Source organism: Vulpes vulpes, chromosome 11 (assembly GCF_048418805.1).
Source record: "Vulpes vulpes isolate BD-2025 chromosome 11, VulVul3, whole genome shotgun sequence".
In the NCBI taxonomy this organism is placed as follows: domain Eukaryota; kingdom Metazoa; phylum Chordata; class Mammalia; order Carnivora; family Canidae; genus Vulpes; species Vulpes vulpes.
The window spans coordinates 9,446,154-9,463,542 of NC_132790.1; the positions used below are offsets into that span (position 1 = coordinate 9,446,154).

Here is a 17,389-nt window from a genome sequence, read left to right on the forward strand (position 1 = left end):
GCTGGACAGAATTGCAGCCCCTTCCCTGCAAACAGAGCCCCACCTACTACCAGTCCAGGGCTCCAGCCTGCCTGATGGTCTGATGGCCCAGCCCGGCCCTGGCTGGTGCTGCAGGACAACTGTCCAAGCGGGACCAGGCACCGCCCCCGGTGGGGCCACTTCCCCATCTGCAAAACGGGCAGGGGGTGCGCCCAGACAGCCTGGAAGTCCTCCTCTACCTCTAGGATCCCCCTGTTACCCACAGGAGTATCTAGATCCTACTGGAGACACAGCTGGCCGAGAGACAAGTGAGGGTGGATGCCTTCGCAGAGGAGAAAGCTCCAAGGACATCCAACCATCCATTGATGCAGCTTTCAGTGGTTTGTTCATTCATTCAATCATCAAATATTTACTGAGAGCCTGTTATATACCAGGCACCGCTTTTCACGACCACTTCCAGAAATGACAGCTTTAAACAAAGCTCCCAGCACAGAGCTAGGCACAGAGTAGGTACTCAGGAGGGAGGATACAGACATCTACCATGTACGGTCACTTATCCCCAGCCAGACCCATCCTAAGCACTCATATGCACCCCATCTCACTGACCCCAACCCCAACTCTAGATCTGTACTGTGGTTGCCATCCCAATTTTATGGAGAGGGAAACTGAGGCATGGAGAGGCTAAGTTGCCCATAATCATGAACCTGGGAGGTGATGGGGTTAGAATTGGAAACCCGGCTTTGTCTGACTGCAGAACACATGCTCTCAACCCCTTTCCTGGCTCTTCAACAAGCATTTGCTGAATGAAAGCCTGAGTGAGTGAGTGTGACTGTGTTGGTGCAAGTACAGGTCCATGAGTGTCCAGGGCCACCGGTATGCACGAGTGTGGGGAGCATGTGCATGCAGATGTTTGTGTGTTTGCATGTGGAGCTTTTTTTATGGAAAGCCTTTCCCTTGTTGTCTTGGTCTTGTGTGTGCTGGAGCTATACTTAGCTGCATCCGTGACTGTAATGAGCGGTTAGCGGCGCACCAGGCACTCTCATTGGGACCTGGTTTCCCAGGGAGATCGCTGGGGCCAGTGTATGTGTGGGGGGTGCAGCCTGGTGCTGGGGAATGCTCTGGGCTTTGGGAGGGAGCCTGGAGCTCACAGCTCTGTGCCTTGTGCAAATGAAGGTCCTTAGCTCCAGCTGGAGGAATCTGCTCTAAGCTAGCACCATCCAAGCCTGCCAGGGTCCACTACTGGCCACCCATGTCTGTGGTCCCTCTGCTGGCCCTTGCTAAGTAGTTAAAATGAAAGCCTTGGAGCTCACGTCTAGAGCCTGGGACTGAAGACAAAAAGCAGTGGAGAGGCAGTGCATCTTAGTATACCTGAGCCAGGTGACTCAACAGGGCCCGCTCCTCAGCCAGGAGAGGGGCACTGTCCCCTCGTGCACATCCTGTCAGAGCTATCAGAGGGGCTTGCTCAAGGAGGCTGGGGACCTAGGGCAGACGAGTGGCCTCCCTATCCCAGGACAGATGGAAATCACAGGTATGCTCCGTGCAGCCTTGGGTTCAGAGACCAACCCCACACTTGCTGTCTGCCCTCCAGTGGCTACAGGGAGTCTGGAAAACCCTGGACCTTGAGGCTTCCCCTTCACCTGGCTCTGACTGCAACTTCTTTCCAGCCTGTCTTGGGGCTGCTCCATCAGAGCCTCTCACCTTTGAGAGTGGGCTAGTCTCCCAGGCCAGTCCCTGTGCCCAGGCCCAGGCTCCCTCACTCAGCAAACCACCCACCCCTACATCTGCAAACCTACTTTCTCCACTCATGAGCTAGGTTGGTCCACCCTGCCTTCCACATTGATGTCTTCGGCTTCCCAGTCCTCTCCTCTAGGGTGTTTCCATTCAGTGAGAGGTGAGACTTCCTTTCCTGCCTTGAAGCCAAGCAGCTAGAAATGTGTCCATCCATCCTTACAACTGTCCATTTGTTCACTCATACACCAAGGTACCCACCTAGATGGGTGTCCATTCATACATCCTTCCTTCCATCCGTTCATCCACATCCAGCCATGGACCCATCTTTTCAACCATTCTTTCATCCACTTGTCCATCACCCATCTGTCCATCCAACCACCTCATTCTTGACCACAGAACCTTAGTATAATAGAGCAGAAAGGAACATGGCACTGCTGTAGTTGGACTGTTCAATTGCCAGAAAAAGACCTGGGGATCTAGTCCTTCCACTACTTGCTAACTGGATGGCCCATATAAACAAATTAATCTCTCTGGGCCAGTTGTTCCTTCCTCAATAAAATGGGGATGCTATCTCATCCTTCTACCTCACAGGGCTGTGGTGAACTATGCCACTTTAGCAAAGATTTATTGATTCCATATTATGTAACCAGAACTATCATTCTTTGGCTGGTCCTTATCCTCAAAGAGGCTGCAGCTGAGTTGGGGAGATGTGTAACCTCAATAGGGCAGCTGGGTCAAGGGCAGGCAAAGCTCTCTGGGAGAGGAGACTGTTCGGGAAGGAACAGAACAGGCAAAGGCAGGAGGCAGGGGAGCTACGCAGCTAGGTGAATGGCTCACGTACCTGGAGGCCAGGGGTGGACAGTCTGGAAAGACAGGTTGGGTGGGATTTTCCAAGGGTAGCACAATAGCATTTGGGAAAGACCACGGACATGGAAAGACTCGGCCAGTGGGTACAGACCATGGCGATTCCTTACTCTGAGGCTTTTCCTCAGGTCCCAGACTGCCAGACAGGAAAAAAATATCTGCTTGGTGACAGCCGGGCCTTGAGAGACACGGTTCCTGCCGCCTAGAAGAGAAGCCAGTGCCTGGCATTTCTGACCTTTGTGCCGCTAAATATATCATTGGTGACAGTGGTTCATGCTCCTGAGGCTGTGGGGCCACGGGACAAAGCTTCCACAGCTTGCTTCCTTGTCCCCGTGGCTTAGCCAGGGCCTCATGATGCCAGCTCCCCCGAGGGCATCCGAACCAAGTAGCCACATACAACCCCTGGTCGGCGTGTCTCGTGTGCTGGGCATGATGCTTCAGGCTTTGCCCTCTGAGACGCATCCCCATTTCGCACAGGAGGGCCCCCTGCCCAAGCCCACACAGGCCCAGCCAGGTCCAAGGCCTGTACTCTCGCCTCCTCCTGTCCCCTCCTCACACTTCCCCTGCCCTTGAGACAGCGGTCTCCTCTGGCACACATGGCCCTGCTTTGAACCATATCTTCTCCCTCACGCATTATCTTTCTGCCCTGTCTTAGTGGATCCTGCAGCCCCCCTGAGAGGTAAGTGGCACCACTATGCACAATTCATAGATGAGGAAACTAAGGCCCCCAAAGACAAGCATCATCCTCCAGGGGTGTGTGCTGGTCAGGTGCCAAGGTGGGAGCTCCCATGGTGATACGGGGAGGAGCACACGGCCCAGGGCCGGCCCTGAGCAGGTGCCAGCCACATAGGCTGCCAAGAGCCCAGCCCTCATCCCAGGGCTCTGGTGGCTCCAGGTGGCCCAGTGGGTGACCGTGTTCCTCACAGCTGCTAAGAGAGCCCCTGAGGCTGAGCATAAAACATTAATCTCTAAGTGGTAAGATGATGTTGGCCCTGGCGGGAGACTGTGATCTAAAATCTGTTCACAGTCCTGCCCTGGTGATAAGACACAAGGGAGTCACACTTCCCTGAGCTACCACCCTCATGGGCAGAGAAGATCCCTGGGGAACCACCGAAGCCTCCTGGTGACAGCAACCCCTTCTAGACATTAGTTTCATATTCTCAGAACTCCCCAGGTGGGAAGGCCAGTGTCTGCAGAGCATCCTAGAAAGATGCCTCATGTGCCAAGTGGTGGAAATGACAAAGCACGACTCGAACCCCTGTGTTGTGCCACGTACTGTGCCGAAGAGCTTTCTGCACCTTATCTCATCAGGTTCTCATGGGGGGACTTGAAGTGGGGACTCCTGGTATTCCCCCCCCTTTACAGCTGAGTTGGCTGAGGCTTACAGAGGTCACACAGCTAATCATCAGTAGAGCCAAGTTTGGACCCATAAACACTACACTAACCATCTTTCTCAGCCCAACTGGGGTGAGAAGTGGGTAAGCCACCCTGGGGGGCTATGTGAATGGAAATTGCTCCCAGAACCTTTGTCTGTAAGGGCCCTTTTCCTCTGGCTCCCGCACCATCTCAGAGAACAGCTTCCCCCGCAGCCTGGTGGCTGCCCTGTGTGGCCCCACCGACTCCCCCCGCACACAGCTGGCCTTTAGGGAAAAGACAGAGGCCCCCCCTATTATGGTGAGGCAAGAGCCTCTTCCCTGAGGTCCCTGAGGCCATGGGAGGATAGTAGAGGAGAGGAAAGAGGACAGCAGTGAAGATAGAAATGCGGCCAAGAGCCAGGCTAGCACACCCAGAGAGCCCATGGAGCAAGACCCTACTGCCAAGAGCCCAGTGGGGCTGTGGGGAGCTCTGCTCCTCTCCTTCTGTCCTACCCCTGTTTCTTGACTCTCTGAGCCCAGCCCTGGACATTGGCCCCTCGCTGTGTCTTGACCCCCAGGCACACACGCCTACTTAGGGCTTTTGCGTATCTCGTTGCCTCTGTTCCCCAGACGTCACAGGTCTCCCTTCCTCCCCTCCTTCAAGTCTTTGCTGAAACATACCTGCTCGGAGGGGCCTTTCCTGCCCCACTAGTCAAAGTCCTCACCCCCAGCACTCCTCGGGCCCGACCCTCCATCACATACCTCACCACACTCCTCACCACCTGACACACTATATATTCATGTATCCGTTTATTTCTTTCTATTCTCACTGCACTAGAATGTAGGTTCTTAAGGGCAGGAATGTCTGACTGATTTGTTCTTTGCTCTATTCCCAGCTTCTAGAACAGTGCCTGCCACCTAGTAAGGGGACACTCAATAAATATTTGTTGAATGAACGGATGCACAAGGGAAAGCTCACGAGCAGCTCCTGGCCGGAACCCCACAGACCGTCTTCAGGTGCAGAGGAGGTCTGTAGGGAAAGAAGTCCCTTCCTGCTCGATGAATGGAGAAGGGAAGAGGTAAGGGGGGGCACGTCATGAGCAGGCAGCCAGGGGCTTGTGGGCAGGAGCAGAGCCAGAGAGAGGCAGGAACAGGGCTGCCAGGCTAGTAAGGGGAAGGTCTGGACCCGGTCAGGGTAGAAGGGGCATCCAAGGCCGTGCCCAGGCTCGAGAAAGCTCCCTTTGGCTGCTGTGGCCCAGACCGAAGCCACATGTGAGTCCAGGCCCAGTGAAGCTCCTGAGGCCCCCTGAGCTCAGCTGTCTGGGGCTGCCCTGGCTAATATTAGCTCGTCCCCACCCGGCCTGGCGTCGGCCTGGCGGGGCAGGCCAGCCCCGGACTGGGCACCGCCCATTGGCACCGGCAGGAGCCCCAGGCCCCAGCAGCATCTAGGGTCGGCCTGGCCCTTGCTGCCCATGCTCGCTGTGCCTGCAAAGTAAGGCATTTGGAGGCCTCTGGCCACCAGCCCCCTCCACACTGGTACTCTCACCAGCATCTCAGGTCCCCGTGCTTGGTTCCCCATCAGACACCCACGGCTCCCCTTGCCTCTCTACCCTGCCGGCAGAACTTTCCTTCCTCCATCTCCCTCGTTCCCCACTACACCTGGAGAGGGGGCCAGAGCAGGGACCGGTGCCACATGACAAACAATGGGGAGACCGAGGTCCCCAGGAGGCCATGATCTGCCCGGGACGTGCAGCAGGCTTGCAGCACAAAGCAAGATAGAAGCCAGGCCCATTAGGATGACACCCCTGAAGTCTGGCCCCTGGGAGACAGACTGTGCTAGCCGGGGCCCCCAGGGCCAAGGTAGGCATGGTGACCCCTGGAGAGTTATTTGAAAGGAGAGTCAGTTGCTGAAAGAAGGAAGCAGCGAGTGAACAGCTGATGGATCTTCTAGAGCCAAGCGCCGGTAAAAAGACAATAATGGAACCTACGATAATTAAGCACTTATTATGTTTCGGGTTCTGGACTAAGTGCTTAACACATTCAAGCCTCTCGACTTCCCTATGACTCAGGTGCTATTAATATCCCTCTCGAGGTACAGACAGGTTAGGGCATTTGTCCAAGGTCACACAGCTGGGAAGTGGTGGGGCCGGGACTCGAATGCAGGCCTCCTGGCTCAAGAGGCCACGCTCCGAGGAGAGAACAGGACTCCGGGTCACATTGCCGAGTGGGGCCTCGAGGCCCACCCACTTCCAGCTGAACACATGACTGGGGCTCCCAGCAGGGGAACCGGGGACAAAAAGCATCCTAGGCTTGCCGGGGGAAGAGTCTGTGTTGACAGCCAGTAACTAAGAGAGGGAAGGGGATGACGGAAGGGACAGGGAAGAGAAGGAGGTGGATGGGGAAGTAGATGCGGAGGGAGAGGGAGGGAGAGAAAGCCGGGCTGGCTTACAGGAGGACGAGAAGTGAGACTTGGGCATGTGGCCCGACCACCTGGACCTGCAAACACTGTCCCTGCCACATCTCCATCCTTGTGTGACAGCTCGTGTGTCCTGGTTTGGGAAAATAGTTCCTTAGCCTCTGAGCTCCAGTCGGGGGGAGTGGGCCAGGGGCTCACCGGGCCGAGGCAGAGTGAAGGAGGACTTAGGACCCGGGATGGGAAGAGCCTTGTCTGGCCCTGAGTGGTGACAGTGGCAGGTGGGACCTGCCCTGACTGGTGTTGGCCTCCCCCCATCGCCAGCCCTGACCAGGACACTCCAACACTCTTAGCCCGGCCTCAGCCCCTGCCTCTCCACCACTACTCGGGGCTCAGGGACGGAGGGACGTGTTCCTGGGTGAGGCAAGGAAGAAGGGGGTCAGCCAGTAACAGGCTCAAAGGGGCGTTGCCAATGTCTGACCTAGGTCTTAAACTCTGGCCTCCGTATCCAATCCTCTAGAGAAATATTTATTCAGCACCCACTACGTGCCAGGTCCTGTTCTAGCGTCTTCCAGTGAAAGACACTGACAAACAAGGTAAATAAGTAAAACACAGTTAGATGGTGTTAATGCAAAGGGGGAAACGGGAGAGCATGAAATGAGCTGAATGACCTCCGGGTCCAGACATGAGGCAGGTGAGGGAGAGAGTATGTGGAGGGGAAAGTGCTCCAGGTGGAGGGAACAGCAAGAGGAAGGGTCCTGAGGCAGAAGCATGAGCACTGCACTGGTGGAAAACCAAGGAGGCCAGAATGGGGGGGGGGGGGGGGGAAGGAGAGCAGAAGGGGAGATGGTAGGCGCAAGGCGCTCGGGTGGAGCCCTGGACCCCTCAGAAGGACGTGGGCTTCTCCCAGGGTGAGACGGGAAGCCAGGGTTCGCAGAGCATAGAGGTGCCTTGGTCTGACCAGCATTTCACCCTGGATGGGCCTGGCTGCGTGCGGAGAAGGAGCTGGAGGGGAGGACAGTTGACGGTAGGCCAGGGGAGAGAAGACGGCGGCTTCACCTGGGGGCCTAGTGGTGGAGGTGATATGACGCAGTTGGGTTCCGGGGCGCCTTCAACATGGAGAGAGCGGGATTTGCTGATGCCTGAGAGAAAGGAAGGAATCAAGGATGGTGCCGAGGGTTTGGGTCTGAGGATTGACGGATGCAGTTGCCACTTACTGACCTGGGGCCTCATCCCCAGGCCCATCACCCTGTGCCAACGTCTTGGGCACAAGGAAAGATCAGAATCACCCCCCTTGAAGCTCTGCCAACCTGCACACACCCATTCAGGCTTCTCTGTGCCCTGATGCTTCCCCTCAACTGGGAATGGCTGCCCGCCTCAGCACTTCTCAGAATCGACTGTGCATATGATTCATCTGGGGATCTTGTTAAAATGAAGGTTCTGAATCAGCAGGTCTCTCTGGTGGGGCCTGAACCTCTTCACGTCTACCAAGTGCCCAGGTGATGTTGCTGCTGTTGGTCAGAGGACCGCGCCAAGCAGCCAGAGCCCCTGTGTCCCGGCCCCCAGTGCAGATTCTCCCTTGCTGAGCATTCGCACCCCCTGAGAGTGGAGCGAGCACCCTGAGCACCCCTGCTCCCAGATCTAGGAATCAAATTCTCAAGGGACAGAGCCCAGAGGCCTGACCTTTTGGAAGCAGCCCAGGTAATGTGAGAGTCAGCCGTGGGTGGGAATCTTCCCGCAGCCCCCAGAGCAAGCACTGGATACCCCAGCCCCACCCCGCCCTGCCCCATCCAGCACTGAGGGAGCTCGCTGCAACCACCTCCACAGCGCCCCTTCACCATCGAAGTTAGCCTCCCTGCCCTGCCCCAGCCCCTACAGGCTGGCTTAGCTTCTCCTCTCTGGGTGCACCTCTCTGCAACTCCCAGAGGGCAGACAGCCAAGAAAACGACCTGGAGAAGAGGGCAAACAGGTGCCACCTGCTGGGCCTGAGCAAGCAAACTCTGAAGAGGTGGTACCCACAGGTTTATGCCCGAGAGTGGCCTGGTGAGCCAACGATGGTTCACAGTGGTCACAGTGGCAACTCCAGGCAGGGCATGATTACTATGCCTTGAATGAATGAATGGATGAATGAATGAATGAATGAATCAATGAATGAATCAATGAATCAATGAACAAACGAACGAACGAGAGCAGGTTGAGAAAGTCTGAATGAATGTAGGAAGAAGCCCTTCAGCACCCTGCCCCTGGGCTCCTGTCTGCTTGGTGTCAGGGGCCTTGGCAGGAGAGCTCAAATGCAACCTAGAGAGGGGCTGGCCTAGTGACGTGGGAGGAGAGCTAGGGAAGGACTAGCTTGGCGCCCACGGTGACACTGGGAAGCCAATGTCCAGAATTCTTCGACTCCTGTAATGTCAGACCTGGGAAGGGACTTGATGGTCATTTGGAATGACCTCTGTATTTTACGGAGGCAAAATCTGCAGCCTGAAGGGATGGTGGGATTTGCCCAAGGGAGCCCGGGTTGTCTTCATGGCCCGGCTATAGATCTTGCTCTGGCTCAGTTGCCTGATGCCCACAACTGGGGTCTTGTCTGTGGCCTCATCTCTCCATGCACCTGGGCTGGTCCTTGATCCAGAGGGCCTGCCTGTCCCCAGCCACAGGCCTCCGAAAGCGACCCGCTGATCTCCAACTCAAATCGTGCAAGCCTGGTGAGTCCATGCCCCGCCCAGACCCCTCACTCCCAAAAGTGGTCAGCTAGGGCAGGAGCAGCCAGGGTAAGCCTTAGGGGCCTTGTGGGGTGGGTTTTCACATTCAGCAAATCTAGAAGGGATACTGCAAGAGGGAAATAGATGAGCAAAAAACCCAGAGGTTGGAATGAGGGCTGAAGAAGAGGAGGCCGGGGAGGAGCCTGGCAGAAAGGAACAGCTCATGGCCAAGTTCCAGAGCAGAAGGCCTCGAATGCCGAGCTGAGGAGGAGCCAGCCTCACCCCTAGCTTCCCCCATGTATCACCTCATGCAGGACAGCTTCCGATCCTCCCAGAGCCCTCTGCCATTTCCCTGTAGGCCCTATGGAGCCCAGGGCCTGCATGGCTAGTGGGGGGCAGTGAGACACCTTCTGAGGCCCCTCATCCCGGTGCTGCCTATGAGGCTGGACCCCTACCTGCCTAGGCTCAGGGGTCAGAACGTGATGAGCAGGATTCCGGGACAGGTTGTGGGGAAAGGGTGTTAACTGGGGGAGGGAAGGAACCAGATGGAAATGGAAGCCTGAGCCAGGGTGTCCAGGATCCTGCGACGGCAACGGGAGGCAGCACCGAGCAGTGGTTACGGACAGAGGTCCGGTGTCTCGGGCAGCCTCGGCCGCTCCTTAGCTAAGTGACCCCAGATAAGTTACTAACCTCTTTGGGCCTCAGCAGCCTCATCTGTGACACTGGCGTGATGATCATGCTACAGTTCCATGGCAGTTTTGTGAGAATTAAATGAGAATATGTAAATGAGGCGCTTAAGACGGATACATAGTAAATGCTTTCGTAAATAGCAGCCGTTAGTATTATGATTCAAGAAAGGAAAGGGGTTCTAGAAACTCCTGCTAGGAGGATGATAAGAACAGAATTTGGGCCAACTTTGGGTTGGATGACCTGCAGACTTCTCAACCAGCTGTGCTGGGCCCCGGAGGAGGGTGTGGGGGGCGGCGGGCAGGAGGTGGAGGGCAGCTAACTGCTTGGTCTCCCTCCCTCCGGGGAGGAAATAATGGGGGTAAGAGAGCAGCATGCCCAGGTGGTATCTGGTGTCCTGTTAAAACTGAGAGCCAAAAGAAACGCAAATGGCCAGGCCCTGGGCCGAGAAGGCTGAGCCTCACGGATTCGCCGTGTGGTCTTGGGCAAGTGTCTTCCCGTCTCTGAGTCTGGCTCTCCTCCACGGGATGAGGGTAGCGGCTAGAGGTGGCCCAGGAGCACCCATCTTCTGTGACAGCCCCATGCGTGTGGAAGGCCGTCCCTCCCACCCCAGTGGTCCCCAAGAATAAGACCTGGGCAGCCAACAGTCCCAGGAGCCTCTGGGGCCCCTTCTCCTCTGGCCCTGCCCCTAGGGCAGGGAAGCTTAGGCCCGCGGCTGGCCTTGGGGCTGACGGGAGGCAGAGGCTTGAGGCCCTGACCTTTTGGTCCAGAGTGAGCACACTGGTCATGGGATCGCTCAGAATAGCCATAGCACTATATTCAGCTGTCTTGGGAGGCCCCGAGATCCCTGGCCTAGGCAGCGGGCCCTGACATGAGCCCCCTCCACACTCCCTCCCCCACCTCTAAGACAACCCGCCTGCCGCTCTCAGAAGCTCAAGCCAATCTTCCCAAAGCTTCTGGCAGATGCCAGGCCTCCCGCCCAGAGTTAAGGAGCACGGATACCTGCCTCTAGGGCATGGGACTCTAAGCACTCCCTGAGGCATGGGGAAGGTACATGAGGGTGATCGGCCACTGAGCCGAGAGTTAGAGATCTGGGTTTCGGAACCCGCCCCCCACCTGCTCACATAGGCCTTGGGAAAGCACTCCTCTCTGGGCCTCAACTGCCTCATCTGTCATTAACAGCAGCTCCTAATATACTGAGTATGTAAGAAGCTTAGAGTCTAGAGCAAGAGACAAACCAAATCAAGCGAGGCTGCTAATGAACATGTTATTACCTACCAGATAGCTTCTCTGAAGGGAAAAGCTCTCAACCCTGACCCAGGGTGTGGGGTCTGGGAAGGCATCATCGAGGAACAATGTATCAAGCAGGGTGTGAAGGATGAAGACGTGCAGACCAGGAGGAAAGAGTGCTTCCCCGGGGCGGGGACAGCATGTGCAAAGGTCCTGAAGCAGGGGTGCATGGCACATGTAAGAAACTGAAATGAGGCCAGGGTAGCTGTTGCTCAGTGAGGAATGGGGAGGGCCAGGCCAGAGGAGACTGAGGAGGCAGGCAGGGCTGGAGGGGCCACGATAAGGTCCAGGGAAGCAGTGAAGGGTTTTAAACAGGTAGGGGAATAGACCGACAGATTCGTGAGTTGAGGAGACTTCTCTCTGTGGTTGCCAAGGAGAGGGTGACCTGGAGGGGCCAGGGGCTGAAGGCAGGGGAGCAGCTGGGAGCAGCTGGGAGCCGCTGGAGGGGTGGGTATGAGGGGAACACTGGCGGCTTGAACCAGGATGGTGGATGTGGAGATGGAGGGCCAAGGACGGAATCTAGAGAGCATGAAGTAGAATGATAATGCAACCAATCGAGTGCTGATAGCAACCAACATTTATTGAGTACTTGCTGCATGCCAGGCCCTGTGACTTGGGGCTCTCTACATATCACCTCAGTCAATCTTTCTTTAACTCTCTGAGGTAAGTTCTATTATTATGCCCAATTTAGAGGTGAAGGGGCTGAGAGACTGCGGCGGGGTGTCTGGGGAAGGTGCCATTCGGAGACACGAGGACTCCTGTAAAAGCATCACAGGAGGGAGAAAAGCGCCACGTGGGGGACACAGCATGTCGGGGAGCACACGGGATGGCAGCAGGGAGGGTAATGCACCAGCCTCTTCTCCCCCACTCATGGGGCTCCTTCGCCTGTTACCATGACTAGAGGTGGGGCCCCGGTGGGCTCTGGGGTGGGGGGCTGTCTAGAAAGTCCCTGAGAGCAGCTCTCTCTCTCCACATCTCAGAAAGACTCCAAGCCCCGTGTCAGCTGAGGCCCAAGGGAGGAACAGAAGTCCCTTGCCGGGCTCCTCATTCCAGCCGCCGAGTGCATTTCCTTCTCGGGGAGCCGAGGAGGAGCTGGGGCTGCTCCAGGCCCCAAAAAGCCAGAGAGCCAGTGAGCCAGCATCAGAGGAGAGGTGGGCAGGGGGGTGGAGGGGGCCTCCTCGGCTTGGGAACCACTGGCACCTCCTTGTCATTTGGAAGGTCAAGTGACTGTCATTTGAAAGGGGGACAGATGTCATCACACACACAGGATACTCTCTGGCCTACAGAGCAAGGACCGCCATCAGCCCTGACCTGACCCAGAACAATGTTCCCAATGAACACAGGCAAATCCTAGATCAAAGCCAAGGCCTGCGCCGGCCCCCAAGGCAGAGGGAAGGGCAGTTTCAGGGCAGGGCCGCCCCAGGCTCTGCCAACAGCCCTGGCAGCTCCCCACCCTCACGGCCTTGCCTGCCGGGACTGCCGTCCCCCCGCCATCTGCCCGGCTAGTTCCCACCTGCCCCCCAAAGCTTACCCTAGCATTGCCCCCTCTGGGGCTCCGCCTCCTCTTGTGGCCCTCTCCACACTGTCACCAGCATCCTCTGCTCGCGTGTGTCCACCCCTCACCTTATCCGGCCCCAGCTCACCTCCCCGCCCCTCACCCCCTCAGCCCGGACGCCCGGGGAAGCACAGGAGACAGGGCCCAGGGAACCGGCTGCCCTAGCTCGCACCGTCACCCCTCAAGGGGTCAGACGGGGCCTCCCCCTGCAGCCTAACAGCCCTTAGCTCCCGGGGCCAGCGAGGAGGCCCGGGGGGGGGGTGGCCTCCCTGTCTGAGCCACGCATCAACACCTGGCCTGCACCAGAGCAGGGCTTCCCTTGAGGACAGGAATGAGGAGCACTCACTAGGGCGGCTCGGGAGGACCAGGAGATCAAGGGAGCAAGCAGGAAGCTGGTCTGCAGTTTCATCTTCCTCAAGGTCCACCCACACCTGGGCAACACAGGGTGTCTGTCACCAACAGGCACCCAGAGCCGCATGACACCCAGAGCCTCACGCACACACGGTGTGAGCCACAGGCAGGGTCCCCCACCCCTCGTCCGGCCTCATGCACAGATGGTCTCGTGCGCGCAGCCTTACACACACACACACACACACACACACACACACACACAGCCTCACGGGCAGAGCTTCCCATGCACGATGCCACACTCGCCACACGCAGCAATACACTCACACGGTGACACACTCGCCTCAAGTTTCTCTCTCACACACACATTTCTCTTACACGTACAGTCTCCCTCTCTTTCCCATATACGCACCCTCTCCCACGCTGTCTCGTTCTCACACACAAAGTCCATCTCAAAACACACAGAATCTGTCTCGCATTCACACAGAATTTCTGAGACGGAGACTCACGGGCTCTCTCTCACACAGGCTCACCGCAAACACACATACACGCGCACACACGTGCACACACGTGCACACACATGCACACACATGCACACACTACTCCCAGAGTCCCGCTCACCCGTATTTCCATTCTTATCCAGCGTTTCTCACACATATGAAGAGTCTCTCACACCCACAGTGATTCCCTCTTACACGGATTCTCTCTCTCTCACACACGCACACAGCTTTTCTCTCACGCATACATACGATGTCACACACACCCAGGATTCTGGTCCAGAATCTAGAATCAAAATTTAAATCCCGACCCACCAGTTTGAGGAGGGGGGAGGGGTGCACAAAGGTGACAGCGGCAGCAGAGCGAAGATGGAGGGGGAGGAAGGGCAGGCAGCCGCTGGTCCCTGCGCAGACGAGCCGCAGAGAGGCAGCGCAATGCAGCTAGGCCAGCCTGGCGTGCAGCAGGAAGCCTGGGTTCTAATCCAGGCCCTGCCCTCACTCAGTTCCTGAGTGCCCTTGGGCAGGTCCCTCCTCTGTGGGCCTCAGTGCCCTCCTATGTCGCCCAAAGGAGTTGGAATGACCCTATGACCCTATGAGGCTACTGGGAAAAGAAGGTGGTGGCACAGATGTGGGGGGTGCTTCCATCTCCACCTCCCCACTGCACCCCAGCTTTTCCCTTAGAGTCTGCTCTTCAGTGAACACTTGAGACTATCAGGACTTTTCTGTAAGGTTTCGAACACCAACAAGACCCCAAACCACACTAACTAGCCCATTTATCTGCATTGGGTGAAGGCCACCCCCATGGCCTAGGAATGCCCAGTGGAAGAAGATGGACAGTGATGGGGGTGGAACGGGTCCCACACGTCCCCTGCCTATCCTGAAAGTCAGGAACACAGGCCAGAGCCCTAAGGCTGAGCCCAAGTGGTGGGGTGGGGGTATGTAGCCTCTTATTAGGGAGCCAGGTAGATGAAAGGACAAGGAGGAAGTTGGGCCTTCTCCTTCCTTCCTGGGCTGAGAAAGGTGATGGTGGTGGTGGTGGTGGTGGTGGAGGTGGTGAGATGCTGTCCAAGGTCAAATGCAGGCTGAATGGGCAGCTGCTCTAACCCAGGCCCTCCCCGGCATGCCCCCAACCCCAACATGTGCTGGTTCAACCTCCCAGTCCCCCTGCTCCTGCCCCTCCCCACAGCTCAGCCACAGCTCCCAGTTACATAATCCTCTGGCTATGGTGGCCTCTGTCAGGAGAGGAGAGGGGAGCGTGGACCTCTGAGGGTCCCAGTCCATTCTGGGAATGGCCGGGAGCTGGCAGCCAGCTCAGGGGAGGAGGGGTCCCAGGAGACCTGGGTTCTAGTCCTGCTTGGCCTCTAGCTCCCTGAGTGACCTTGTGTAGGGTCCTCAGTGGCAAAATGAGGGGCTTGGTTCTCTCCCTAGCCATCCCCCCCCCACCCAACACACATCTATTCCAGGATTTAATGTATAAGACTCTGACCTGCACCCCCTCCCCCGGGGGCTAAAACACTCAGTGTTTCATCTAAGTCACAATTCTGCCAGGCCTGTGGCTAAACACAGCCCTTTTCTCCTCAGTGCCTGCCAAGTCCCCTCCCCGCACTGATCCTCAGCCTTGACCTGCCTCCTCCCCTGCTCCGTCCTCCCCACCTTGGCTCCAGAGGGCGGGAGGGAAGGGATGTGGAGCAGTAACAAAGGGCAGTGATTTGCCTGCTGGGGGCTGGACCGGTGGCTCTGTTTTAAATTCCCAATTCCGACTGTCCCCCTCATGCTTAAGGCTCCATTCAGATCTCACAGAGCCCAGTGGATGCAAGGAGGATCTCCTCCAGGGTGGGTGGCTGCTACCAGCGTCTCCCATTTGGACTCAGTTAAGCAGCAAGACCTTTAGATTTCACCAGACCACCCCTCTCCCATTTTACAGATGAAGAAAGGAATCCAAAGAAGCCTCCTCCTCGGAGAAGCCAAGGTCAGCAGCAGGGTGCCCTTCTTCTACTCGGCAACAAGCTGCTCTCTCTAAAGGGGAGTGGCAGGTGGAGACACACCCACCTCTCACACACCTTCTTTGAGGTTCCCCCTTAAGACCCCCCGCCCACTCTGCCCCTGACAGGTCCCAGAAGAAGCATAGGCATAAGCCCAGCGGTCCCCTCCAAAACCCTCTCCCTTTTGACGAGGAAGGACAGGCTGTGTTCCCGGGGAGCAGGTCTCAGAGGGGCCGCATCACCCTCCCCACAGCCCCGGGGCCCACACCAACTACCAAGCTATTAATCAGCCATAAAGATTCCCCCTTGACCATCCCTTCACAACAGCCTGAGGATGCTCCCTGGGGAGGGCTGGTGTGTCCCAAGCAGCAGACCAGGCCTCAAGCCCTCCTCTGCAGGCCCTGGCTGACTCCGGATACCTTTTCACCCTGGAGGGAGGAAGAGCTCCCAGCTTGCCTCCCCACACCAGAATCTAAAGGCCAGTTCACACCTTCGCAGTGTGCCTCTGCAAAGGCACAAATATGCAGGCACGCAGGCACTCCTGCACACTCCAACACACACGCACCGTTCACTCACCCCCACTAACACTTTAGCCACCCAAACACACGCCGGCTTACTTACATCAATGTGCACGCGCTTCTCATACACACAAACACCCATTTGTACTCACTCCTATGTATTACATTTGGAAAATACAGACGCAGACCTTAGGTACCTACAAAACCAGTCACCCTGGAAGAGCAACCGCCCTCTTCCCCTCCCTCCTATCCAGGTTCTCCTATGCGCGCGCGCGCACACACCCCTTTCAGTTCTGACTCCCCAGGCGCCAGTTCTCGAGTCCACCCCCGCCCCGGGGAGGCCTGTGCCGGCCGCCCCGCCCCGCCCCGCTCCTCCGGTGGACGGGGGCTGGGGGGGCACTTACCCGCGCGTAGCGGGATGAGTAGGGGTCCTCGAAGAGCGCCCAGATGCGCGGCTGCCAGCGGCGCCAGAAGCCGCCGGGCCGGCCGTCCGGGGAGTCGCTGAGCGCCAGGCGCTTGGTCATCTCCAGCTCGTCCTCCCCGTCGCCCGAGTCCCCGGGGCCGTCGGCGTCCGCGTCGTCGGCGCTGTTGTCCAGGGGCGCGCCCCCGAAGCTGTCGAGCGCCTCCTCGGCGTCGCGGTGCTGGCGGTAGGTCATCCAGCAGCAGGGCTCCACGTCGGTCTCGTCGATGCCCCAGAAGGCCAGCTCCTCCTCGTAGAGCGGCCCGCACACGTCGGCGGGGCAGTGCAGCTTGCCGGTGCGGTAGTAGTTCAGGATGTGCGCGAAGACGCCCGGGTGGCGGTCGAAGAAGAACTCGTCGGCGCGCGGGTCATAGTCGAAGTGGCTGTGGGCGTCGGGCTCCGCCAGCCAGGCGAGCCGCGTGCCGGGCAGCGTGCGCAGCGTCGAGCGGTAGGTCTGGTGGCGCGTGCCGCCCACGTTGATCACGATGCGCTCGCTCTCGTCCCCTTGGCCCATCGCGGCGCCCCCTTAGGCATGGCGCGGCCCAGCGACACCCATGGGAGCGGCCGCCAGGGGGGGTGGCGCCGGGGAGGGGGGCGCGGGGCCTCCTCCCCCCTCCCCCCAGCCGTCGGGGGGCACAGAGGATGGTGGCTCTGGCCGCCCCGGGAGCGACCCGAGCCCCTGGGGGCGCTTTGGGTCGGGTGCAGGTCCAGGGCAGTGTGCGCGGGATCCGGGGGTCTCTGGGCGCCAGGTGTGGGGAGGGAGCCGGTCCGGCTGCGGAGGAGGCAGAGGAGGAGGAAGGGAGGGAGGAGGAGAGGGAGGGAGGGAGGAAGGGAGGGAGGGAGGGAGGGAGAGGGCCGGCGCTCAGCGGCGAGCCCCGGGAGGAGGGAAGAGAGGGTTGGGGGGCCGGGCTCCCGTCCCCATCTCCGCGGGGAAATGGAGCAACGGACACCGAGCTTGCTTTTCTTTCTTTCTTTCTTTCTTTCTTTTTTTTGGCGGGTGTTGGGGGGCAG

At 58.1% G+C, this 17,389-nt stretch overlaps 1 protein-coding gene across 1 annotated transcript in view; it reads right to left on the bottom strand.

The window, feature by feature from the left end:
* The window catches only part of KCNC1 (potassium voltage-gated channel subfamily C member 1), a 43,002-nt gene extending 25,963 nt beyond the window's left edge, over window positions 1–17,039 (bottom strand). The window contains exon 1 of the mRNA XM_026008161.2: window positions 16,323–17,039. Within this exon, the coding sequence (XP_025863946.1) occupies window positions 16,323–16,892 (570 nt within the window). The 5' untranslated portion in view covers window positions 16,893–17,039. The remainder of the gene's footprint in view (window positions 1–16,322) is intronic.
* Between the last annotated feature and the right edge of the window lie 350 nt (window positions 17,040–17,389).